Source organism: Phodopus roborovskii, unplaced genomic scaffold (assembly GCF_943737965.1).
Source record: "Phodopus roborovskii unplaced genomic scaffold, PHOROB, whole genome shotgun sequence".
Classification (NCBI taxonomy): Eukaryota; Metazoa; Chordata; class Mammalia; order Rodentia; family Cricetidae; genus Phodopus; species Phodopus roborovskii.
In genome coordinates this window covers 6,188,922-6,214,556 of record NW_026126469.1, presented here as the reverse complement: position 1 = coordinate 6,214,556, position 25,635 = coordinate 6,188,922, and the positions used below count along the sequence as shown (strand labels likewise).

At 42.2% G+C, this 25,635-nt stretch overlaps 1 protein-coding gene across 1 annotated transcript in view; it reads left to right on the top strand.

Moving 5' to 3' along the window:
* Window positions 1-25,635, top strand: part of Klhl6 (kelch like family member 6) — a 43,971-nt gene that overhangs the window by 7,485 nt on the left and 10,851 nt on the right. Inside the window, exons 2-3 of the mRNA XM_051191130.1 lie at window positions 15,399-15,564; window positions 22,935-23,384. Coding sequence (XP_051047087.1) covers window positions 15,399-15,564; window positions 22,935-23,384 — 616 coding nt within the window. The remainder of the gene's footprint in view (window positions 1-15,398; window positions 15,565-22,934; window positions 23,385-25,635) is intronic.

Sequence of the window (25,635 nt, the reverse complement as noted above, 5' to 3'; positions counted from 1 at the left end):
TTGTAGTTTCGCTCTGGGACCCAGGATCTCCTCATCCATATGACAGAAAAGGAGGTGCCAAGAGTCTGAGAGCCAAAGGACGGGGAGATATGTAGCAAAAAGATGACTTCAGACACAATGTAGCCCTGGAACTCATCAACTCACTGCAGCTCTGGTTGTCTACACAAGCGTGGGCTCAACAGTGCATCATAGATGTGTGATGTGGGTGGGGAATGAGGCCAGCTTTCCCTGAGGTCTACTGACAGTTAATGGTTGCTGGAGGAGGAGCTGTCACATTTTTAGCGGTGTAGCCACTGATAAATTGCCCATACTCCAGTAAATAACTGCTCCCCTATATACACACTTGTGAAAGTTAACTCAGTAGGTCACACACAGGAAGGAAACTTAAAACTCAGAGGGGGACTTGGGTTTCAGTATGAGAAGAAGGCTGAGATAGGGGAGGGTGTGTGGAAAATATTCAAAATCTATTAGGTACAGGTATTAACTGTGAAAGAATTATAAACCACAGATCATTCAAATTTGCAACTTTTAATTTTAGATGGAGGATTGACACAGTTGTTCTGTAAGGGGCCATGAAGTACAAGTTTTAAGCTTTGGGGCCAGGTGGCCTCTGTGCTAATTGCTCAACATATAAATTAATGGGCATTGCTGAAGCTTTGTTTACAGAAACAGGGAGTGGCAGGACCCTCCCCCACTAATCTGCTGTGGTTGGCTGGCTTCTCAACCCAGTTGTGTGATTTAAATAACGACTTAGCCCATCTAGAAGCTTCCTCCCCATATTGTCTTTAAATATCAATGGTGCTTCAGTGTCAGGAAAGACACACTGACACCAGGACAACCATTGGGGTTAAGAAAATGCTATGTTCACTTTAATATCAATTTCTGCTTTCTTATCACCCCCTTTCTACAGTGTTACTTCTTAATTGTTTCAGTTATCAGTTACCCAGAATCCTCCTGTGCAGAAATCTGGTTTTATATTTTTATATTTCCTTTTACCTACCACAGTAAGCAATTCTACTGTTGTTTTTAAAGCTTATTTTTTTAAAATTACATAAGTAGGTCAGATTTGTTAAGATTAATTCGGGAAAAACAATAAATATAAAGACTAACTAATAAATATGCATTAAGCTATAAATTTACAGAAAAATTACCTAGAAGTCTTTTATTAACATTTAAACATGCTGTCACTTCTTCTAGGCATAGACATTAAGAAGTCATTGTGCTTATACCACATATTGTTATTTATTCTTTATGTCTAATTCAATTATATAATGTAAGTATTACTCTTTACTTCTTATAGATAGACAAGGTTTGATGGTTTCTTTCTGACTGTGGATATATTGTAATTCAGTTACTACTTAATTGTGAACATTATTGTTGTTGGTTTTTTTTTTTTTTTTTTTTTTTTTTTACTCTTTGGGGGCCCTCCAACCAGCTTCTAAATAAATACATGGAGACTTATTCTTATTTATGATTGCCTGGCCTTAACTTGGCTTGCTTATAGCTAGCTTTTGTAACTTAAATTATCCCATTTTTCTTTAACTATGTTTTGCCTATGGGATTTTTACATTTCTGTATTCTATATATCTTTCTTTATTGCTTACTCTCCACCTGGCTGAGTGGCTGGGTGGCTAGCCCCTGGTGTCCTTCTCTCCTCCTTTTCTCTATCCTCGCTTTTCTCCAGGTTTCTCCTATTTATTCTTTCTGCCCACCAGCCTCACCTATTTCTCTCTCCTGTCTAGCTATTGGCTGTTCAGCTTTTTATTAGACCATCAGGTGTTTTAGACAGGCAAAGTAACACAGCTTTACAGAGTTAAACAAATGCAACATAGAAAGTAGCACATCTTCAACTAATATTCTGCAACACACTATCATAATAATTATAACAGCTTTTTGTATAAAGTTATATGTTTTGAAATTGTTTAGGGTAAGTTCTAAGTGTTGACAAATGAACACTTTGCACCTCATGGGAACAAAAAGTATTGTCCATTCTAGAGTCAAATTTGAGAGACCATGGGCCAACAACACTGATTCTGGTTCTCCCTGAATACCATGTTCCAAGGAGATAGCAATTTCATGAAGTTTCTACAAAAAGAGAACTAAGAAAGTAAGGGATCAACAAGCTGGATCAGTGCATTTTTAGCAAAGTGAGAAACCTCAGCTGCAGGCCCCAGATGTTATCTGATGGCATTCTTAGCCTTTAGTTGGTGAAAGTTAGTGTTTGGTTTGTACGTTCTAAAAATTACCCAGCCGTCACAAAGAAGTGAGGTCACACACAGAAGAGGGTCATAAATGGCTATTAAGGCATTAATGATGGCCTAACATGATTTGGGACTTGTGACATCCAAACTCTCCACACAGTCCCTGAAGTTCTAATCAGTCAGCCTTTGTAGTCACATCTGTTTCCCAGGAGTTCTCATTCACGCAGGCAGGGAACTATGGGCTCAAATTATGTAAATAGTTTGAAGACAAATGAAGCATATGGCCCAGCTGCTACGAAAAGTGTGCCTATTCCAGGTGTGCAGATGAGGTATCCAAGAGGTCTCTGTGAGAGGCTCCTCCCACTGTACAGTAGCACTGGAAGCTACACTGCAACTTTTGAGCTCCTTGCAGGAAGTACTATAGCTATTATTACACTCGGTGCACTGTGCCATCTAAACCAGCCTAGGCTTTGGGGATGCTATCTTTTGAGTCTTAAAAAGTTTTCCATGAGGGAGGGCTAGAAATAGAGAATTCTTTCCCTGGGTACTGATGAAGTCCACATTCAGGGGCAAAGGCTGACAAATGCCACGGGTGCTGGTTTGGAGACCCCCAGCCTTGGCACCGGTGCACAAGATGCTGGGCATAACTTTTCTCGTTCCTCATCCTCTCCTCCCTCATCCTCTGGTTTTGCTGTTGCTCTCTGGCAGCAGTGCTCAGCTTTTTTCACTTGACCTCTGGCTTCTTCATTATGGACAGCCAAACCTCAGGCTTGTGGTCCAGATGAGTCTGGCAGCTGGCAGAAGGAGCACTCTGGAACATGTATAGAACCAGCACAGTGCTCCATAGTAGGGATAGTCTGCTATGTAAGATCCCATCCAGGTCAATATGTTGGGATGAAGATGGGGATTCTAAGTGGTTAGGACCAGGGAATACTCAGTCAGATCCTAGGTTGATCTGGAACTTCTAGATAATGATGAGTTCATCATGGCAAGCCACCACAAGGTCCTGGGTAAGTTGAGATGGGGCATACATGTTCAGAAGAGAAGGAAAATGGCAAGGAATGCCTAGGGTCAGAGTGTAGCTGTGGGCAGTAAACACCGATGCTCACCCTGCTTCTGATCTAATAAGGAAGTGACACTCTAAGAAGACTTAAGGAAGTGGTCTGGGAGGCAATTGGTATTTGATTAGGGTAGTGGTTCTCAACCTTCCTAATGCTGTGATGCTTTAATACAGTTTCTCCTATTGTGGTGAACCCAACCATAAATTGTTTTGTTACTAACTGTAATTTTGCTACTGTTATGAATCATAATGTAAATATCTGTCTTTTCCAATGGTCTTAGGTGACCCCTGTGAAAGTACTGCAGCACCATCTCCCAAGGGGTTTCCACCCATGGGTTAAGAACCACTGGGTTAGGGGCAGCCAGGCTTCATTTCCAGTAAGGAATGTGAGATACAAACTCAAAGGCAAACTGGATCAAGTAGTAACAGCCATGTGTGTAAGATTGGAGCTCAGGCAGGAGACTGCAGGGTATCAGCCCCTGGAGGTGCTGGTTCCAAGGATTGTTAGACGATAGGGTACCTGCCTAAGGTCACTTGAGAGTTCACTGTCATTTACTCATGGTAGTCAGAGTGTGGTTGGGAGGGGAAGGTGGAGTGGTTTGATCTTCTTGGCCTAGACTGCCCATGTGGGTGTCTTTTCATGTCTCTGTTCATCCACCTCTGCATCAGATGATTGTTAAAAATGCTTGTTGTGGCATTTAAAGAAGAATAAAGTGTACTCATTCATGTTTGTTTTAAAAGTCTAGGTGTATTTATTGCTTCCAGGTACAGATGGATCCCTGTGCTCAAGTTAATCTCTCCTCTCTCCTCTCTCTGTCTCTGTCTCTCTGAATCTCTGTGTCTCTGTGTCTCTCTCTTCCTCTCCTTCCCTTCCCTCTTCCCCTCCTTTCCCCTCTCTTTTTTCATCTTCCCCTCTCCCCTTCCCTCCCATTGCTCCCCTCCCCTCTCCTCTTTTCCCCTCCCCTTCCCTCCTCTCCTCTACAGTATACAGACAAGGAAGTCACAAGTATCTTTCAACTTTCATTTCAACCAGCTCAACAAGTTCATTGGGAAGCAAACATCCCATAGTAATAGTTCCAGAGAAAGTTCTGAAACTGGCTTGGGGGATGTACCATATAACTTGGACCATATGTTCACCACTGGCCCAAGAAGTGAGACTAGCTCCACACAGATATTTAAGACAGTGTAGGAGGAGGGGTAGCTCACTATGGGAAGCCTGGGTGCTCTTACTAAATAGTGTAAGACTGATATTGAGCAAGGAAACAAGAATGGCAATTACATGTATGTCTGGATCATCACTTGAGCCTAGAAACTAGTATTTGTTATTATCTTATGTTGGGTTTGATATTGTAGGACAGAACAAGACTTTCTGACATGAATTTGGATGTTCAGGGCTCTGGTTGCACAGTAAGCAAGTCAGCTTCTGCTTCCCCAAAGCCAAATGTGGTGATATGAGCCAGAAGGCTGGCAGACAGCAGCTCTTTTAAGGCCTGATGCTATTTCACCTTGGTGGAGGGAACTCTCAGTTTTAAGCTCCATTAGTTCCAATGCTTGTTCAATGATGGGAGGTGTTAAACACCTGACTTCAACCTCAAGAGACAAACGTGGGCATTATTTATTAGTTATGTGTCTGTAGTAGACAGAAAGTTGTCTGTGTACTTCCAAATGTTACTCTGAAGATATGTGTTTTTATTTTTTATTTTTATTACTATAACAAAGGAACTTTGAATCTAGGAACTTTAAAAAGGAAGGGTTATGTTGTCCTGGAGGTTCAAGGGCAGGATGCTAGCATTGGTCTGGTTCTAGCCTTGACGGAACCAATAATATCATTGAGTAGGTGTTATCATGGTGGGAATGTGGGGGAGGGCAAGGTCCCATGGAGACACAAGAAGCCAGAGAGCATGGGGTGGGACCCTTCTTCCTCTTCTAAATGACAACTGGGCAGTGTCCCATGAGGACGGCATAGGTTCTTCTGATGGCGGTGCCCTACCAGCCCAGCTGCCTTATATCAGGTGCTTTGTGTTTGAAAGCCCAGCACATCTACACTGCCACACTGAGGACAAGCTCAGAACACACAAACCCTTGGGGGGAATAAACCACACTAAAAGGTGCTCTCCCAGGTGTGAGAGATTTGCATGCTCACAGCAGACAAGAACAAAAATCACATGTTATTTATTGTTAATAAGGCCCAATGTCAGGCTCTTTATGGAAACTCTGAGCTCCAATGAACTGTGCTACCTGAATGCAGGCTGCAGTGCCTTCTCTGAGTGTATTAGCTAGAGACATAAGGCAGGCAAGACCTGGTACAGTGAACTTTCCAGGGTGGGAAGAGGTGGTTACTTGTCCCTTTCCTTTGTGAAATATCCCCAGTACTGATGAGATCCTGGGAGTTCTGGATCCCAAAAGGTGGAAGGGAATCTCTATAGCAAAAAGGGAATTTCCAGGTGTATACCTGTTTTAGCCTGGCCAGTTGTTTTCTTAACTTGATCTTTATTATGACTTCTTGTTATATGGGAGCCACAGGGACCTGCATTAGAGGCTTATCTATTTACAGGTTCTCATTTTGTAGCTGTGGTGGTTTGAATGACAATTTCTCCATAGGCTCAAATATCTGAATGCTTGATATCTACTTTGTAGCAGTGTTGGGGGGGGGGGAGTCAGGAGATGTGGCCTTATTGGAGAACTTGTGTAGGCTTTGAGGTTTCACCATTCCTAGTTAGCATTCTCTCTCAGTTTTGTGCTTGTGGCTCAACATGTAGGTCCTTAGTACTACTGCCTGCCTGTCTGCTGCCATGTTCCCTGCCATGATGCTTGTGGACCTCCTTCTGAAATTGTTAGCCCACAGTAAACCTTTTTCTATAAGTTGCCTTGTCATATCATCTTACCACAACAATAGAAAGGTAACAAGGACAGCAACCTAGACTTGCCTTAAATATATGCTCCTCCAGCTTCAGTCTGTCATTCTGGGGTTATAGACATGTGCTATCATGCTTAGATTAGGGCAGTGGTTTTTAGATTTTGTTTTGCTTAGGAATCAAGAATGCTAGCACAGGGTCTAATAAAATGCATTTAGCATTTTACCAAAAGTTTTAATCCATTTGATTTAGGGTTGCTAAAATTCAGGATTCTTAACAGGCACAGTGTTTGCATGACATTGGCCTTGGAGCTTACACTGTGATTCACCCCTCAAGGCTGTGGTACTTAAGGGACTAAAGATATAATGTGGACTCCACTTAAGGTGAGAAATGACATAGTATACTTTAGAGAATAACTAGATATCAGAAACTAAGTTGCATTCAGCATGCTTTCTTTGGTTAGAATTGGCTTGGGGAAAGGGCTGGAGAGATGGCTCAGCAGTTAAGATCACTGGCTGCTCATTCCAAGGACCTGGGTTCAATTTTCAGTACCCACATGACAGTTTACAATCATCTGTAGCTGTAGTTCCAGGGCATCTAATGCTCTCTTCTGACCCCCATAGGGGGTCATGGTACACACCATACATTCAGGCAAACTACAAACACATATTAAAATAAATGAATTTATTTTTAAAAATGAAGATAAAAAACAAGAATTGGTTTGGGAAATGGGAGGTGGAAGATTTTTGTGCCTGCAGCTCACAGTTTCTGGCTGCCATAGCCAGCAAACCATTCTATCTTCCTTCACAGTTGGAGCTGGTGACTCCCTGAGTTTTTGCAATGGAAACCCCTTTGATTGGCTACATTGGAACAATAACCCTTTCTTTCTTTTTTATTTTTATTTTACATATTGATCCCAGTTCCCTCTCCCTCCTCCCTCCCTCATTCCCTCCCTCATTCCCTCCCTCTTTCCCTCTCCCCCACCCCGCACATGCACCCTGACCACCTCCCCTCCCATCTCCCCACCCCTATTCCACATGTAGGGTGATGCCATCCAGGAGGGGTCATGTAAATCTGTCAAGTCATTTGAAGTAGGGACTAGGACTTCTCTCCTGTCTCTAGGTTAAGGGAGTATCCCTCCATGGGGGATGTGCCCTCAAGGTCCTTTTGTGCACCTGGAATACATCCTGGTTCCACTGTATGAGGTCCCTTAGACTGCTCAGGCCTTCAAGCTGAGACCCGTGTTCAGGGGGTCTGAGTCAGTACAATGCTGGTTTCACAGCTATCAGTCTGGGGGCCCATTAGCTCCTCCTTGTTTAGATCTGCTGTCTCTATGTGTTTCTGCAGTGTGGTCTTGTCTTCTCTCTCTAAATCTGGATTCTAGTTTGACTCAGTGTTTAGTTGTGGGCTTCTGTTTCCAACAGATGAGGGCTCCATGATGGTGGATAAGGTGGATAAGATAGTCGTTGATCTCATTATCAGGGAAGGTCATTTATGATAGCCTTTCCACTGTTGCTCAAATTGTTAGCTGGAGTCAGTCTTGTATTTCTCTAGATATCTTTAGGTTCAGTTTTCTCTTCAAACCTATAATGGCTCCCTCTTTTATTTTCTCTCTCTCTCTCTCCCTGTCTGTCTGTCTGTCTCTTCTGTCTTCTATTCCTCCCCTGCCTCAATCTTCCTAGTCCCATGTGCTTTCCTCTCCTCCCCTTCTCTTTCCCCTAGGTCTCTCCACATTCACTGCCCCCCCCCCCACTTCCCATGAGCTCTGGAGAATTTGTCCCTTCTCCCTTCTGTGAGGAACTTTATATGAATCTCTTAGAATTCACCTTTTATCCTACTTCCTCTGGCAGTGTGAATTATAGCTGGTGATACTTTGCTCTAGGTCTAAAATCCATATAGGATTCGGTTTGCCAGTATTTTATTGAGTATTTTTGCATCGATATTCATCAGGGATATTGATCTGTAGTTTTCTTTCTTAGTTGTGTCTTTGTGTGGCTTGGATACCAAGGTGATTGTGGCCTTGTAAAAAGCGTTTGGTAAGGAACCTTCTGTTTCTATTGTGTGGAACAGTATGAGGAGTATTGGTATTAGTTCTTCCTTGAATTTCTGGTAGAATTCTGCACTGAAGCCATCTGGTCCCGGCCTTTTTTTGGTGGGAAGGCTTTTGATGACTGCTTCTATTTCATTAGGGGTTATAGGTCTATTTAAATTTTTGCATTCTTGATTTAATTTTGGTAAGTGACAGTTATCCAGAAATTTGTCGATTTCCTTTGAATTTTCAAATTTTGTGAGGTACAGGTATGACGTCAAAATTGTCCATATTTCCTCTGTGTCCGCTGTTATGTCCCCCTTTTTGTTTCGGATTTGGTTAATTTGCATGTTCTCTCTCTCCTTTTTCATTAGTTTGGATAAAGGTTTGTCTATCTTGTTGATTTTCTTGAAAAATCAACCTTTTGTTGCATTGATTTTTTTGTATTGTTTTCCTGGTTTCTATTTTATTGATTTCAGCCCTCAAATTGATTATTTCCTGGCATCTACTCCTCCGGGATGAGTTTGCTTCTTTTTGTTCTAAGGCTTTCAGTTGTGCTGTCAATTCTCTTATGTGACTATCCTCTGTTTTCTTCATATGGGCACTTAGTGCAATGAACTTCCCTCGTAACACTGCTTTCAAGGTGTCCCATAAGTTCTGGTATGTTGTGTCCTCTTTTTCATGGAATTTTAGGAAGTCGTTAATTTCTTTCTTTATTTCTCCTTTGACCGAGGTATGGTGCAATTGCACATTGTTCACTTTCTATGTTTGTAGGGTTTCTGCAATTTGTGTTGTTGTTGAGTTCCAATTTTAAAGCATGGTAGTCTGATAAGATACAGGGGACTATTCCATTTTTTTTGTGTGTGTGTGTGTCTGTTGAGGTTTGTTATGCCGCCTAATATGTGGTCGATTTTAGAGAGGGTTCCATACGGATCAGGGAAGAAGGTACATTCTTTTGTCTTTGGATGGAATGTTCTATAGATGTCTGTTAAACCCAGTTGAGACATAACTTCTGTTAGTTCTTTTGTTTCTTTGTTAAGTTTCTGATTGGTGGTCCTGTCTAGTGGTGAGAGTGGGGTGTTGAAGTCTCCCACTATAAGTGTGTGAGGTTTAATGTGAGCTTTGAGTTTTAATAGCATTTCTTTTACGAATGTGGGTGCCTTTGTGTTTGAGGTATAGGTGTTCAGAATTGAGACTTTGTGTTGACAGATTTCTCCTGCGATGAATACGAAATGAAAGCCTTCATCTCTTTTTGAATAATTTTGGTTTGAAGTCTAACTTGTTTGATATTAGGATAGCCACACCTGCTTGCTTCTTGGGTCCATTTGATTGGAAGATCTTTTCCCAGCCCTTTACCCTGAGAAAACATCTATCTTGGAAGCTTAGATGTGTTTCTTATATGCAGCAGAAGGATGGATTCTGTCTTCATATCCATTCTGTTAGCCTGTGTCTTTTTATTGGCGAGTTAAGACCATTAATGTTGAGGGAGAGTAAAGACCATTGATTGTTAATGCTTGTGTGTTTTAGATTTGTTGTTGGCAGTGGTATTGTGAATATATTTGTCCTGCTTTACCCTTGGGTTCTGGTGAAGTGGGATTATCTGTTGCCTATGTCTTTGTGAGTGTAGTTTACCTCCTTAGGTTGGAGTTTTCCTTCCAGAACTCTCTGTAGGTCTGGATTTGTAGATACATATTGTGAAAATCTGGCTTTTTCATTAAATATCTTGTTTTCTTTGTCTATAATGATTAAGAGTTTTGTTGGGTATAGTAATCTGGGCTGGCATCTGTGGACTCTTAGTACTTGTAGAACATCTATCCAGAACTTTCTGGCCGTGAGAGTTTCCATGGAGAAGTAGTCAGGTGTAATTTTGATAGGTCTGCCTTTGTATGTTACCTGTCCTTTTTCCTTCTCTGCTCTTAATATTCTTTCTTTATCCTGTATGTTAGACGTTTTGATTATTATATATCGAGGGGTCTTTTTTCTGTGGTCTAGTCTATTTGGTGTTCAGTATGCTTGTACTTTCATGGGCATAGCCTTCTTTAGATTGGGAAAGTTTTCCTCAATGATTTTGTTGAATATGTTTTCTGCACCTTTGATCTGGGTTTCTTTGCCTTCCTCTATGCCTATTATTCTTAGGTTTTGCCTTTTCACAGTGTTCCACATTTCCTGGATGTTTTGTGTTAAGGATTTGTTGGATTTACGATTTTCTTTGGTTGATGAATCTATTTCCTCTATTTTATCTTCCGTGCCTGAGATTCTGTCTTCCATCTCTTGTATTCTGTTGGTTATGCTTGTGTCTGTAGTTCCTGATCGTTTGCCCAGTTTTTCTATTTCCAGCATTCCTTCAGTTTGTGTTTTCTTTATCTCTATTTCTGTTTTCAATCTTGAACTGTTTCCTTCACCTATTTAATTGTTTCTTCTTGGCTTTCTGTACTTTCTTTTAGACATTTGTTCATTTCTTCCAATTTTTTTGTTTGTTTTTTGTTTCATTTCTTTAAGGGATTTTCTCACATCGTCTTTGAGGGCCTCTATCATTTTTATGACAATAATTTTTAAGTCATTCTCTTCTGCTTCATCTGCTTTGTGGTTGTGTTCCGATCTAGTTGGTGTTCCTAGATTCTGGTGGTGTTATGCTTGTCTTTCTTTTGTTAGGTGTTTTCTTGTATTGCCGTCTTCCCATTGCTTCTTCCAGTAGATTCAGGTGGGGTCTCTCTGTCTCTCTCTTTATGATACTCCCCAGGTGGGCTTAGGTGGGTCAAAGGTTCGATATTTGTAGCTCTGGGTGGTCCAAGCTCTCTAGGAGGTCTCTCCTCAGACAGGGGCCCGGAGATGGGGCTCAAAGATCAGGCTCCAGCAGAAGACCAGTGATGGGGGTCAAAGATTCTGAAGGCTGGGACTCAGGATGTTCTGTGTGCTGATAGGCAGATCTAGCTGGGACCTGGCACTCTCCAGCTGAGGCCTCTTTAGCAGAGGCCTGGTGGTAGGTGTTAAGGATGCAGCTCACAGGAACTCAGAGTGGCCCTGCAGGGATAGGCGGATCTCTGGGAGGGGCCTGGAATTCCAGTAGAGGACTGGTGGTGGGGATCCGAGACCAGGCAGGTGGGGAGTATGGGTGGTCCTGTGTGGATAGGCAGGTCTAGTGTGATCAGAGTAGCTCCAGGAATTTCCCCGAAGGTGGCACGATTGTTGGCTCCACTGTTTGTCCAAGTGCTCAACCAGAGCCGTGGGACAGTGGGCAGGGTAGGGCACAGGGTAAGGGGAGGGCAGGCTCTTGGTGGGGGTAGTTGGCTGTGTATCAGAGCCCCAAGAGTGCTCATGATGGGGACAGGACACAGGGGGAGCAAGATCTGGGGCCAATCCAGGGAGTTCCCAGGGAAGGGTGTGTGTGTGTGTATGGAGAGGGAGGATTCCACAAATTGGTCCCAGGCTCACCTCTAGCCCAGGCCTGGCAATGGGGGTCAAACAACAATAACCCTCTCTTAACAGCAGTGCTCATTGGGCATCACACAACACTAAGAAGAGTGTCTTACCCCAGATGCATATATGTGAACACACACACATGCACATGACACCCACACACCAGATACACTACACATGCACTCATGAGGACACACATGCACACACACACAACCTCACACATGCAAGTGCACACACACACTTTGAAACAGATTCTTGATCTCAACTTTAAAATCCTCCTTCTTCAGTTTTCTGAGTTCTGGGACTACAGGTATGCACCATCTCTGCACAGCTGTGTTCCTGAGTTGAATTTTCCTCACCTTACAATTAATGTTAGTGCCACAGAATATCTTAGTGAAGCAGAGAAGTTAATTCTTGGTATGAAGAGGGTAGAGAAGGAAATGAGCAGGAACTAAGGAGGGGTAGGCAGGGGTTGACATGCAGGCGGTAGAGGTGAGTGGGGGGAATGCTTGTTTATAGGGTTGATTGGTGTTGAGGCAGGGAGCTCTGAGCATGGAGGTTATAGGAGATGGTAAACCATAGATAAGTTGGGATGGATGAAAAAATTCCAGTAGTGATATTCAGGCTGTTCAGGAATAGTAAGTGTCATGTATGTAGAGGTTTATCCCTTTCAAATTCTGATGGGAGGCAGGGCTCGGCTCCTCTTCATCCACTAGAAAATGTTTGATAGTTTTTGGAGTGGCAGATGACTGACAAAAAGCCACTCTAAGGATCTCAGAAAGATAGTTTGTCCACTAGCTCACCCACTTTCTTTAGAAACCATCTCTCCACTGGATCTGGAGCTTTGTAGCCAGAGACAGTGAGTCCATTGAGTTCATATGGTAGCTGGGAGGATGATCAATGAACAAATAGGTGTGCAGTGCAATGGCCCATTGTGGGAGTTCTATAAAGAAAAGTAAAGCAAATAAATGTGGAGTGATACTATCAGACAGCATGAGGGAGACCATCTCTGAGGGAATGACGTTTGAGGAGGGACCTCCTTTGAGAGGTAACTAGGCTCAGGCCTAGTGTTTTCATCTGGGGCCTGACTCCTAGGCAAGTCTTGGGCTGTAGATATGTCCATGCTGTGGTGAAAGACATGCTAAATGACTTGGGCTCTAATTCACTGTATTGGGCAACTAGCTTACTTCTCTGAAACTTTTTGTTTTAAAATGAGGATCTCATATGAGGTGGTCTATGTCTTTCTAGAAAATATGTTTTACTATGCAGTATCTCACTTAATTACATGGATTAATTTTTTTTATTCTTTTTTCTTTTATCATTGAAGGAGGTGGGGCATGGGAGAATGTGTTTGTAGGCACACATATGGAGGACATGGGGCAATGTCTGGGTGTTTGTTCTCTCTTTCTATAATATGGATCCTGGGCATTGAATGCATACCATTATGTTTGGTGCCAGGTATCTTTACCTATGAATCATTTCATTAGGCCTTTCTCCATTTTTCTTTTTTCTTTCCCCCCTCTTTTTCTTTCCCCCTCTCCCCCCCTCTCTCTCTGAGATAGGCTGGCCTGGAACTCAGAGATCTGCCTGCCTCTACCTCTCAAGTGCTGGGATTAAAGGTATGTGCCTGCCACACCTAGCCTAGAAATCCAGAAACATGGGTGTTCTAGGCTGGAGTTGAACTCCTTGGCCCTCCTACCTCTACTTCGTTGGTGTATCCTACTGGCACATACCATTGCAACTGTACCATTGCAATTATAATTCTTAATAATAATTATTTTCATTGCTGTAAGTCAACAAAGAGTGGGTTTCATCATGGCATTTCTTTCCATCCTCCCTCCCTTTTGGCTTTTTTGAGATATCCTCATTTAGCCTGGGCTGACTTTGAATTTGCTATACAGTGGATGGTGGTTGGCCATAAACTCATCCTCTTGCCTTTGTCTCCTATATGCTGGGATGGTACACATGTGCCACCATGCCAAGCTGACATTTTCATATACCTGTGCCATTATACTTTATTATATATTTCCCCCATCCCCTACTACCCTCTCTAAGAGGTAAATTGCCAACAACCAACCCAGCTGTGCTAGCACAGAACATAACCTGGTCTAGTGTACTCAGGGTTACACTGAGTCAGTCACCCAGTGTTTGACTTTGTATCCTACTGATTTTCTTGAGTATTGTATCCTGTTAGGTTCCAGGTAGGGGCCCCAAGTCCTAGTTTCTAGTGTCTATTTTGTGGTTGACCATCTCTGGGACTCAAATTTGCCCATGCATGTGTGTCTATGTGTCTCTGGGGGCAGCAATAGCTGGCTGGGAGTGCAGCCTTTGAAGAATCGGTAGGTTTAGCTTTAGTTTCACCTTATTTGTGTTTAACATGGTAGCCATGGCCAAGGGCAAAGACAACATTTCAAAGGGGAGCACGGAAATGCTGGGGCTGTGGGAGCCAGATGTGCAAGGATCCTAGAGAGAAAGACACTTCCCTTACCCTTTTCCCCGCCCCCCCCCCCCACAAACAGTTCTGGAAATTAGTGTCCTCAGAGCAGTGCTAATGAGGTTAACCCAGGTTCCACCTTTGCTGTGTGTGAAGGATGGATAACATGCAGAGACTCTGACACTCTACGGACCTGACAGAGACCAGGACACATGTTGGCAAGTTGAGGCTGAAGTGGTACATGACCCACTCTCAGAGTTTGGATATAAAGCATCCCAGCATGCTCATGCATTTGAACACTTAGTTCCTAGCTGGAGGTGCTGTTTAGGGAGGATGTGGGACCTGGTTGGAGGAAGTGGGTCCCAGGGAGCAGGCCTTGAAGCCTATAGCCCAGCTCCACTTCCTGTCTGCTTTCTGATCTGAAACTGCAAGGAAGCTGCTCCCACTCCTGCCCCACAGCTGTCCTTGCCATTGTGCCATGGCAGCCTGTGCCCTCAATCTTGGAGCCGCAGGACTTGTCTTCCCTTCAGTACCAATCTCCATGTCTCTTGCCAGCTAAAATCTCCTGATTTGATTTGATCTGGACTGTCTTGTTTGTTTGGGCTTTTATTGATATATAGTATCTTACTTATTCTTCAAATACAGCAATAAGGTAGGGATTTACCAGCAGCCACTAAACAGATGAATTGATTTGTATTTTCTCATGTATGCTATGAAGTGAGTGAATCCAAGTGTTGTCTGGACTCTAGCTTTCTTCTGCCGGCCACACTCATTGGGAAGCCCTTCTTTTCAGCTCTCTCCTAGGCTTCTGGAAAACCAGGATGCTCAAGAGTGGTTCCTGCTCCTGAAAGATCCTTGACTAAAGGCTGTCTGCGGTCTTCATCTCTTGCTGGGACAGCTGTAGAGTATACCTTCTAATCCCTGCAAGATTAGGTTAAAGTGGCTTTCTCTATGGACACAGTTTTGATTCTTTGTCCCTTCCCTGCTTCCCTAACTCCATTGATTTTCTGGGGAATACAGGCATGAACTAAACTGGAGTAGGAAATGTCCTACATCCATGGTGTGTGTATCTAAGAGAGAGTTCAGAAGCCATATCTAGGAATGACAACTCAATTTAGAGCACAAGTGATCCCAGAAAGACACTGATGTATCACCTTGAAATACATTGACTTCATCCAAGAGTTCTTCATGCCAGGCATTGAATTAGCATCTACAAGGAGAGCTGAAGAACCAAGGGGGAAGACCTCAGGAAATCAGCATGTCAAATGTTCCTGTTCCTATCAGTCCAGGTTCTGATTTGGGATTTCACTGTGTCTGGAGGACAGGTGTCCCTAAAAGGGGATGTGTTTAGGTCTGGAACCCAGAGTCCTGGAAGGATTCACATTACAAGTCTCTCTTCTAGGGCCATGTTCTGCAACGACTTAAAGGAAAAGTATGAGAAGAGGATCGTTATTAAAGGGGTGGATGCTGAGACCATGCACACTCTGCTGAGCTACACATATACAAGCAAAGCTCTGATCACCAAGCACAATGTTCAGCGGGTTCTGGAAGCTGCCAACCTTTTCCAGGTGTGTGAAAAAGCAAGTTCTGTGCTCTTTGAAATGAACAAAACCAGGGAGCCCCCAGAGACCTGGTTAGGCTGGCTTCTGAACCTTTATCTGGAATTTACACACACACACACACACACACACACACACACACACACACACAGAGAGAGAGAGAGAGAGAGAGAGAGAGAGAGAGAGAGAGAGAGAAGCAGAAAGAGACAGAGAGGAGACACACAGAGACATACAGAGAGAAAGAGGCACAGAGAGATATAATCAGAGACAGAGATAAACACAGAAACAGAAAGACACAGAGAGATATACAGAGAAAGACAAAGATACAGAGACAAAGACACAACCCATACACAAACACATACAGAGACAGAGAAGCAAGAGATAGAGACATACACAGAGAAAGAGAGGTACAGAGATATCCAGAGACAGAGGCAGAGATAAACACAGAAACAGACAGAAAGACATACACAGAGGCACACAGAGATACAGAGAAAGATACCACACACACACACACACACACACACACACACACACACACACACACACACAAGGGGGAAGGTGAGCAAGCTTACCTGCAAGTCAGAAGATGCTCATTTGGACACTTGGTGACAGGTGATCCAATGAGGTGTTGCCTGCTTTACCGTACAAAGCTGGGAATGCCTGGTTCTGCACTTGGTATCTGGCTGCAGCACAATGGCTGTCAAGTGTTGCAGCCTAGACAGAGCCAGTGGTGCAGCCAGCGCTTCCTACACACAACATTTGATGTTAGCATAAGTTGGACATGAACTTAAGGCAGCACGGAGGATGACTGAAAGTTCTGTGATTTGAAACTGAGTTTTCTGGTTAAGAAACTACTGCTTGCCACCACACCATGCAGCTTTCAGGTGACACTGTCTAAATATAGGGGAAGCAGACATCGTGTGACATGCACTTCGTGCTGTGAAAGGAAAGCATTGAGAGGTAAGAAGTGTCACAGAGTAGAAAGGACTTCAGAATTATGCTTTAAAGAAGTAATTAGTTTCTATTCTATAATGTTTGCTTCCTGTGAGTGTAGTAATTATACTAGCTTCATAAAATAATTAGACTATGGATAATATTAGTTGCATCAATAATTGTAACAAGGGTCCTATCTAAGTTATCATCTTTGTGTAGGTCTGGAATCATACTATTGAACTTGATTCCATTGTATTAATGTTGTTTCATTGTTTATATGTGTAAAAAAACAGAGTGCAGGGGTAGGCCAGGTCACTTCCAGGGACCAGGGATAAATATAAAATCTTGTGTATGGTTTAGTTCTTATAGAGGTACTATCTGCTTGTGTCATAATTAGCTTGGTGGTTGAAGGGAACAGAACCCAAAGTCTGAGAATGTAAGCATCTCTGAAGGATTCAGGGTACAAGATTTTTGGCAGTGGGATTAGGTCTGTTGAAGCTAGAGTCAGGGAGGGATTTATAAGGTCTGACAAAAGACAGGACTGATAGGTGATGTCCTTCTGTATGCCGTGAATACTTTTTTTAATTGGCTGATGAATAAAGCTGTTTCAACCAATGGAAAAGCAGGAGGTAGCCAGGCAGGAAGCATAAATGGGGCTACCAGACTAGGAGGAGGCTGGGAAAAGGAAGGCAGAGAGGGACAAGAGACACCATGTAGCTACCCTGAAGGTAGGCTAACTGGGCATTCTCCTGTAAGCCAAAAACCACATGGCAACATACAGATGAATAGAAATTAATTAATAATTAAGAGAAGAAGCCTGAGCCATTAGCCAAACTGTTTATAATTAATATAAGCCTCTGTGTATATATTTGGGAAGGAATGGCTGCAGGGACTGGGCAGAACAGAAATTTCCATCTACACAGGATCATGGGAAGGAAATAGAAAATCCACTACAAAGCAGCACTGATGAATTCTGAGTAACAGGTTGCCACCAGTTTAGTTAATTTCATTGGCTCAGTTCCCCAGGGCATCCTGAAGATTCCAGGCCAATTATTTCCAGCTGGGCTGATTTTCTGGCAATGTCCCCTAGTCAGTTAATACTGCCCTGACCATCTCTCTCTGCTAACCGTCAGCCCCTTTGATTGACAGGACACCATCCTTCCTTATAGAGAGAAAGAACTCACCAACTTCATATTCAGTGTTTGTAGTTCATCCCCTTCAGTGTCAAGAGGGCTTCTGAACTTATGGGCCTATAACCTTTAGCAGAGTGACCCTTGGTCAGGCAAGCTTTAGCAGTCCTTGTTATTTTCATGCTAATTTCCTTTAATGGGATGAAGGCAGGGTTGCTGACTTGTCTAAAGGTGGGAAAAGTGGCAACAGTAATAGCTATGGCGTTTATTGTTACAAACAATATCTGGTACCAAAGTAGAAGCTCAATGAAAACAAATTTCATTGTTTGGGGTGACAAAGTTTGGAGTGGTCATCAAGGCTTCTAAGCAGGTCTCACAGAGTAAAAAAGATCTACTTTTCTTTCTAAATGTAGTTTTTAGTATTTTTATTATTAGCATGTGTGTATTATCTGAGTGTGTGTGCCGTGTGTCCATGCCCACAGTAACCAGAAGAGGGTGTCAGATACCCTGTGCCTAGAGTAACTCCAGTTGTGAGCTGACTGATGAGGGTGCTGGAAACCACCTTGGGTCATCCTGCTGAGCCAGTTTTCTTTCTAGTTCTTCCTAGCCCCCTAGACTCAGTTCTGCTGTGTGCTGGGGGAGCTGCAGTGACCTTCAGATCTTCAGAGCTAGGGTTCATGAAGTGTTTGGATGAGCCTGTATCAGAGCAGGACATCCTGCAGCTTGTAACTTCACTATCTGGGGTGAATAAGGAGCACTGTGTATGTTCCAGCTGTCAGCAGAGCACACCCTTTACTTCCTTGGCCAGCAAGTGTGCCCAGAAGCACACCATTTTCCTTATTTTATTCGTCTCTTTGTATCCTAACTTAGGTGTTTCTTTTCTTCTTTGAACATACTTATAATCACTCTTTTGAGTTCTCTGTCTGGGATTTCATTTAATTCAGCCACACTGATGCCATTCTGTCGAATTAGTAATTTTAGGAGGAATTACGTTACATTGACTTTTCATGTGTTACTTCATTAGGCTGTGTGTACCTGGTGATGAGTTTTTGCTTGGTTTGTTGTTGTTTTTTTTTTTTTCAGCTATATTCTTTTTGTTGAAGTATCTGTAATGTTCCTATGAGACTCAGGTGTGGTAGAGTTGAGTGTTTGGAAAACAGTTCCACAGTCAAGCATCTCAGAAGGCCTGGTGTCAACTATGTATTTCTCTCAGAGTAGGAGTAGGATATTAATTGTGAGAACAACCGCACTGTGAGAACAACACACACTCACACACACACACACACACACACACACACACACACACACAAAATGGAAAGCTTTTTTTTTAATGAGTGAAAACTCTGAATAGGTCCTCCTCAAAAAAAGACCTGCAAATGGCTTCTTAAAGGCAGACATTTCTTATGGGAATGGGAACGATGGCCATGTCTCTTTGGTGGTATTTTAGGAGTTCCTGTGTGGTCATGTCTCTTTGGTGGTATTTTAGGAGTTCCTGTCAAAGAGTCAGGTGTTTACGGTAGCCTTTAATTCACATATCCCTCTAAACAGGAAACTAGCTACCTGTTGCCATTATTTGTTATCTTGGTTTGGTTCTAGAAACCAAGTTTGTGGAACAGCATGCTGAAAATTTTTATTCAGAGGCAAATATATAAAAAGCAATTTCTTGTTCTCACAATTGCCTTTATGCCAGCAAATTCCAAGCTGCTGGTTGGATCACTCTGAAATGCTTGTTGACACATATTTTAGGAGAACTTAGGCAGTCAGAGAAACCTACCTACCCTTGTGGTCATAAGAGCTCTTGAGATTCTCCTGGCTTTTGGTTAGCTCAACAGTGCAAGCTTGCCGCTGTAGTTAGCAAGCAGGCATCTAAAAGGCCATCTTGCCACCTGCTATGTGACTTCAGGAGCTATTATTTTACTCTGACTTTTCTATTTCATATTTCTTCCTCTCTATAAATGTAGTCTGAATACCCTCTTTTTACTAATCAAATAAAGGACATTTATTAAAAATAGTTTGCTAAGTAAAGTGGCAGATGAAGAAGCACGTGGGTCTTAGTGTACTCCAGATGCCTAACAAATGTTTGCTGCCTCTATCTGGCCTTCCCAACTTTTCTGCTGTCAGACTTTTGTCGTAGATATTGCTGAAATAAAAACAAAATCATGACCTAGATCATTCTGAGTTGCTAAACGTGGTTGGGCAAAGCTATTACAGGCACCTCTACAATGAGGCTATTCTTAGAAGGCATGGAACTGACCCATATCAGAGAGTTAGAGAAGCCACTGGGAAGAGCCAGCCTGTAAGAAAGAGGTTCATGGAGAGGGGTTTCTCTACTTTTCCTATTCTGCTTTTTATTTATACAGTTATTTACCCAGAACTAAAATGCCCAGGGTGAAGCACATCCTTCATTATATTGCCATGACAAAGAATAGCTCATAGAATTTCCCAGAGCTGGGTGTGGTGGCACAAGCCTGTAATCTTGGTATTTGGAAAGCTGAGGCAGGAGGATTAAGAGTTTAAGGCCACTTTGGGCTACTAAAATATAAATCAAAAACTCAAAAAAGATACAAAAGTCAAGAAAACAGTTTGGTTTAGGATTCTCAGCTCAACCATTTTCACAGTTCCTCAAGCAAGGGGCAGAGCTATTGGCAGTGGAACCCACAGACAGAGCAGAAGGATGCAACGCCAACTCAGTCTTTTTCAGCCTTGTGTTAGCTCTCAAAGAAACATTTTTTATATAATCATTTGGAAGATATAGTCTGATAAGGAAAAATCATGTTTTGTGATTGGAAATAACCCTGAAAGTGGGGGATACACGCTACAGGGTACATTCCAACAGTTCAAAATAAGTAACAAGACCACTCCTGCCCCACCCCTTTTTATACCCACAGCTCTTGTCCCCCCTTGTCACCAGAACCTGTCCTTGGCATACCACACTCCCCTTGTCAGGCCTGTCACCATATCTCTTACCATTGCTTGCCTTCAGAGGGGCTTTCTCATCTGGCTCTTCCCTGTGACCTCCTCCTTCCTTCCCCTTAAATGATCAACTAAAGCTTACTGAGCCTGTGACCTAGTGAACTCAGGGGACAAAGAGAGATCTAGGAGAGCAGACTTGTTCAGAGCAGAGCCCTGGAGAACAAGAGTGGACTGACAATGCATGTGAGATGTGGTCTGTGAAATGAGCACTGAACACAATGGCTATGACAGTGCTTTGTGACTTGTAAACACATTAAGCCAGTGTCCAAACATTAAGCCCATATCCTCTTGAGGAAGATGACAGAGTTAAAATGAAATATGGAGCCAACCAATACTTTTTACAAACTAACTTTTTTTTTCAATTACAAAAGTGATAGTATTTCATTGGGGGAGGGATAAATAACACATTACCGAAGACAGAAAACTTCCCATAGCTAGATTAGTATGATGTCTTAAATTGCAGTATTTTATAAGCTGTATTCCCTTGTAGAATCAGTTTCTATGGAGATTTATTGTCCTTTGGTGGCAGAGTTTGCATCATGACTTACTTTTGTCAGCTGAGTATGAATGACAGCTTCATGGGCTACCTCCCACACTTTAAGAGGCTTTGTGTGGTCCTGACATGTTTTGGGCCAGTAGATTTCAGTCAGGGTTTTCCTACTACTCTGGGTCCTGGCTCTTGGGATTTGGGTGCTGTGGATTATGTTAGCTTTATTTACCACAATATATGTGGTACACAAGATTTAAACATAATATTTCAATCCATAATCTTTGAGTCCTTTTGTATGCTTATATAATAGTTTTCTTTGCTCACAGTAGACTACTTTTCTCATTTCAGTTTGAAAGTATTGCAGGCATATCTTTAAAAGGCAAATTTTTTTTAAAGAGAGAAAGAGAGTGTGTGTGTAAGAGATGGAGAGAGGAAGGGACAGGAAGGGAGGGAGGGAGAAAGGCGTGAGGTACACGTTCTTGTGTGTGGGTGCAGGTACATGCATGCTGTAACCTGAGTGTGGAGTAGGAGGACAACATTTAGGTCCTCACATCTCACCTTGTTTGAGACACGGTGTATTCACTGATTCATAAACCAGACAGGCTGGCTGCGTGTTACAAGCCATCTTCCTGTCTTAGTGTTCTCATAAGGAGTGCTGGGGTAGCAGATGCTTACACCACTGCACCTGGCTTTTTATGTGGGTTCTGGAGATCAGAACTTGGGTCATCAAGCTTGACTAACAAGCACTTTTTTTCTGCTGAGCCGTCACCCTAGCTCAAAAGATAAAGATTCTTATTAAAAATAACTATAAGACCATTATTGCCCCTAAAATTAATAATAATAATTTTTCATGTTTCCAGATATTTGTGCTTGTTAGCATTTCTCTGACTTAATTCGTTGCTTGTCTCAAGCAACTCAATATTGTTCATACTTTGTAGTAAGCTCATATCTCTTAAATCTTTAATATTTTTATTCTTTGATTTTATTTTTGGTCTTTCAAGACAGGGTTTCTCTGTGTAGCTTTAAAGCCTGTCCTAGAACTTGCTCTGTAGACCAGACTAGCCTCAAACTCACAGAGATCCACCTGCCTCTGCCTCCCAAGTGCTGGGATTAAAGGCATGTGCCACTGCCTGACTTATTCTTTGATAATTTACACATATAATGTTTCTTGGTCATATTTATATCCCATTTTCCCTCTAACTCCTTCAGAATCCATCCTAACCCTTCATCCCTCCCCCAAACTTCATGATCCCTCCTTTTAAAAATGTCCAACTAAATCCAATTTGTGCTGCCCATAGACTTATGGATATAGGCAGAGCTCTTGTTTTATTCCCCCCCAATCTCTCCCTTTTTGTACTTGTAGCATATTTACAGAAGAAATTAAATCAGTTGCTCCATGGAGTTTCCCACCATCTAGATGTGGCTGAATGTGTATTTATGGTGTCATGTTTACTTCTATATTTTTTTCAGTAAACTGATGATTGGATCTAGAGGTTTAAAATTAGGAAAAATAGCTTGATGGCAGGGCATTTATTTAGCACATGCAATGCTGTGTATTCTACCCCCAGCACTACAAAATAAACACAAATAAATCTTCCACCCCCAGCACTAACAAAAAAATTAAAAATAAATCTAGACATTTGATCAGATTTAATGAATGCAATGTATCACATTTCCACATAACTTAATGTAATCTTATAAGATGTTTTTAAATTATTCATCAAGTTGTTGGCTATATCAATGTACTGTTGGACATTTAAGCTGTTTGTAAGTTTTTGCTGGCACACAAAGCTCACTATCAATAGTTTTGTGGGCTAATCACTTACTGATCTGACTCTCTACCCTTCTGTTAGTTTCTGCAGCTGGTGGATGCCTGTGCCACCTTCCTCACAGAAGCCTTGAACCCAGAAAATTGTATTGGAATACTGAGACTGGCAGATACACACTCCTTGGAAGGTTTAAAGATGCAAGTTCAAAGTTACATCATTCAAAACTTCGTTCAGATTCTGAACTCTGAGGAGTTCCTGGAACTCCCGGTGGATACCTTGTATCACATCTTGAAGAGTGATGACCTTTGTGTGACTGAGGAGGCTCAAGTGTTTGAGACAGTGATGAACTGGGTCCGGCACAAACAGTCAGAGAGACTCTGCCTACTTCCTTGTGTTTTGGAGAATGTGCGCTTACCACTTCTGGACCCGTGGTACTTTGTGGAGATGGTTGAAGCAGACCCTCTCATTAGACAGTGTCCCGAGGTCTTCCCACTGCTTCAGGAAGCCCGGATGTACCACCTTTCTGGCAATGAGGTAGGTTGGATTTCATCAGCAAAATAAGGAGTTAGCCAGGGTTCTCAGTAGTGCAAGTGACCCTTGCTCACAAATCCTCAGGCCAACAAGTAGAGGAGACAATTCATTTTAGAAGCTGGGTGTTCCTGATCTGTATAATGGGAATGCTACTACATTTTCACACAGCTGTTGGGAGGATTAGGTGAGAAATGGAAACCTTCTGGCACTGTGCCTGTCACATGTCTCCTCTGCCCAGTTGCATGTGAACCTATCCAATCACCATTTTGAAAGAGTTCTATTCCTTAAATTTTCCCACTCTTGTGAGAATTTTTTATCTGTTTTTTTTTTTTTTTTTATTCTGACATTGCCCAGATCCCGAGTCTCATCATTATGGAAATTCCTTAGACCTCATTACTGTGTTCATGGTCTAGTCTCCCTCCAATTCATCCCCACTCCTGGGATGACAGAAGACGCAGGTGTAAACTTTGCTGCTAGCCTGACTTTTTCATTGGCTCTCCATCACTTTCAGGAAGACATCCACTCTTTCTCCTAAAGTTCCCTGAGCTCTGCTCCATCAAAATACCTCCTGCCAAGGTCTCTGGCATCATTTAACCCCCATTTCTCCTGCGTGTAATTGCTTTTAAAAATTAAATACAAATTTAACATAAATTTTTTACTTAAAATATAATTACATTACTTTCCATTTCCTCCCTCTAACTCTTCTCCTGTATCTCCCTTATGCTCAAATTCATAGTCTCTGTCTCTTTAATTGTTGATGTATACATTCTGCTGTGGTTTTGACATACTGTATCCAGTTCCTCTAAAGGATTTTTTTCCAGCCTTCAGGACAAGGCAGATGCTGTCTAAATGCTTCCTTCTTTTCCTTCCTCTACCTAACTTCTGCTTTTAGTCCAAAAATTAATTCAAGGTTACCTTCTTCCGAGAATCCTTTGTGTTCTTATGGCCATCGGTTCAATATTTGGTCATGACATCAAATGATTCATGGTAACCATTGCATTCATCATCTTGTAAATATTCTAAATGTGTAACTCATTATAATAGGAACTGGGTACTACTGGGCTTTTCATCTCTAGGCCTTAGAATAAATCCCTGGTGTATTGTGAATGATGATGTTTATGGACAGCACCAAGAAAGCATTTGTGCCTACCTGTTCGCCTTTGCAATTTCTGAAGATTTTTTTTTTTTAACTCAGAATCTTGTAAAGGCAAGGCTGGGATTAGTGGAGGAGCAGGCTCACCAGGAAGCCATAACATAGGGAGAGTTTGCTGTTGATGTGCAGGTATGAAACCTCACATGTGCCTATCATTATGCAAAAGTTCCAAACTTCATAGGCAGGCTACAGTAGAAACAGCCCAGAGTTGTTCAAGAATAATATCTGTCTGCAATTCCTCGGTTCCTTTATGTGTGTGGATCTCTATGCTCCTTGGTTGGTTTTAGAACTGCTTGCTACTTGTCTATTAATCACAGGTATCCTGAGTGTTTGGTGTTATAGGGCTTGGGCAATCCAGGGTTTTCTTTGAGAGAGGAGGTTTTCACTTCAAATCACAATCCGCTAATAGTCACAGTGCTGCCCAGGTTGTCTGTTTCTTTGCAAATGGAGTTGCAGAAAATCTCTACATTCATACAAGTAGCAGGATTTGTTGGCATAAAGCTGTTAGTAATTTCCCCTCTTCATTAGTACTATTTATAGACTATGTAGTGATATGGATCTCTTCTATTTCTAGAAACTGTGGTGACATAGCATCTTGAATAGTGGCTCTTTGTGTCCCCACCCCACATTGCTCTGGTGAGATGTATTATAAATTTTGTTGATTTTTCTCAATAAACTAACTTCTGGTTTTGTTTTATTTTCTCTATTTTTTTCTATATGATTTTCTTTCTACTTTGATCCTGATAGAGTTCTTTTTTCTGTTTACTTTCTGAACTTACCTGCCCCCTCTAGTTTTTTAAAGACAGTTGAGGACATTGCTTTGAGATCTTCCTTTCTCCCATCATTACCCATATGGAGTCACTACATAATGAATTATCCTACAACTTCACAGTTGAAAGCAGCAGAGAGGGATGAGGATCCATGGCATAGTTCTTGTCACGATGCTCTGTGTTTAGTCCTGCACTGCAAAAGGAAAAGAAGAAAATGCAATGGCTTGGTTTAGTTGGCTAGCTCTGACTTAAAGTTTCTTATTAGGTGCTGACCTGTCTATCATCCATTGGCTTAGATTTCAGCAGTCTTAAAGTTCAAATGAGATCAGAA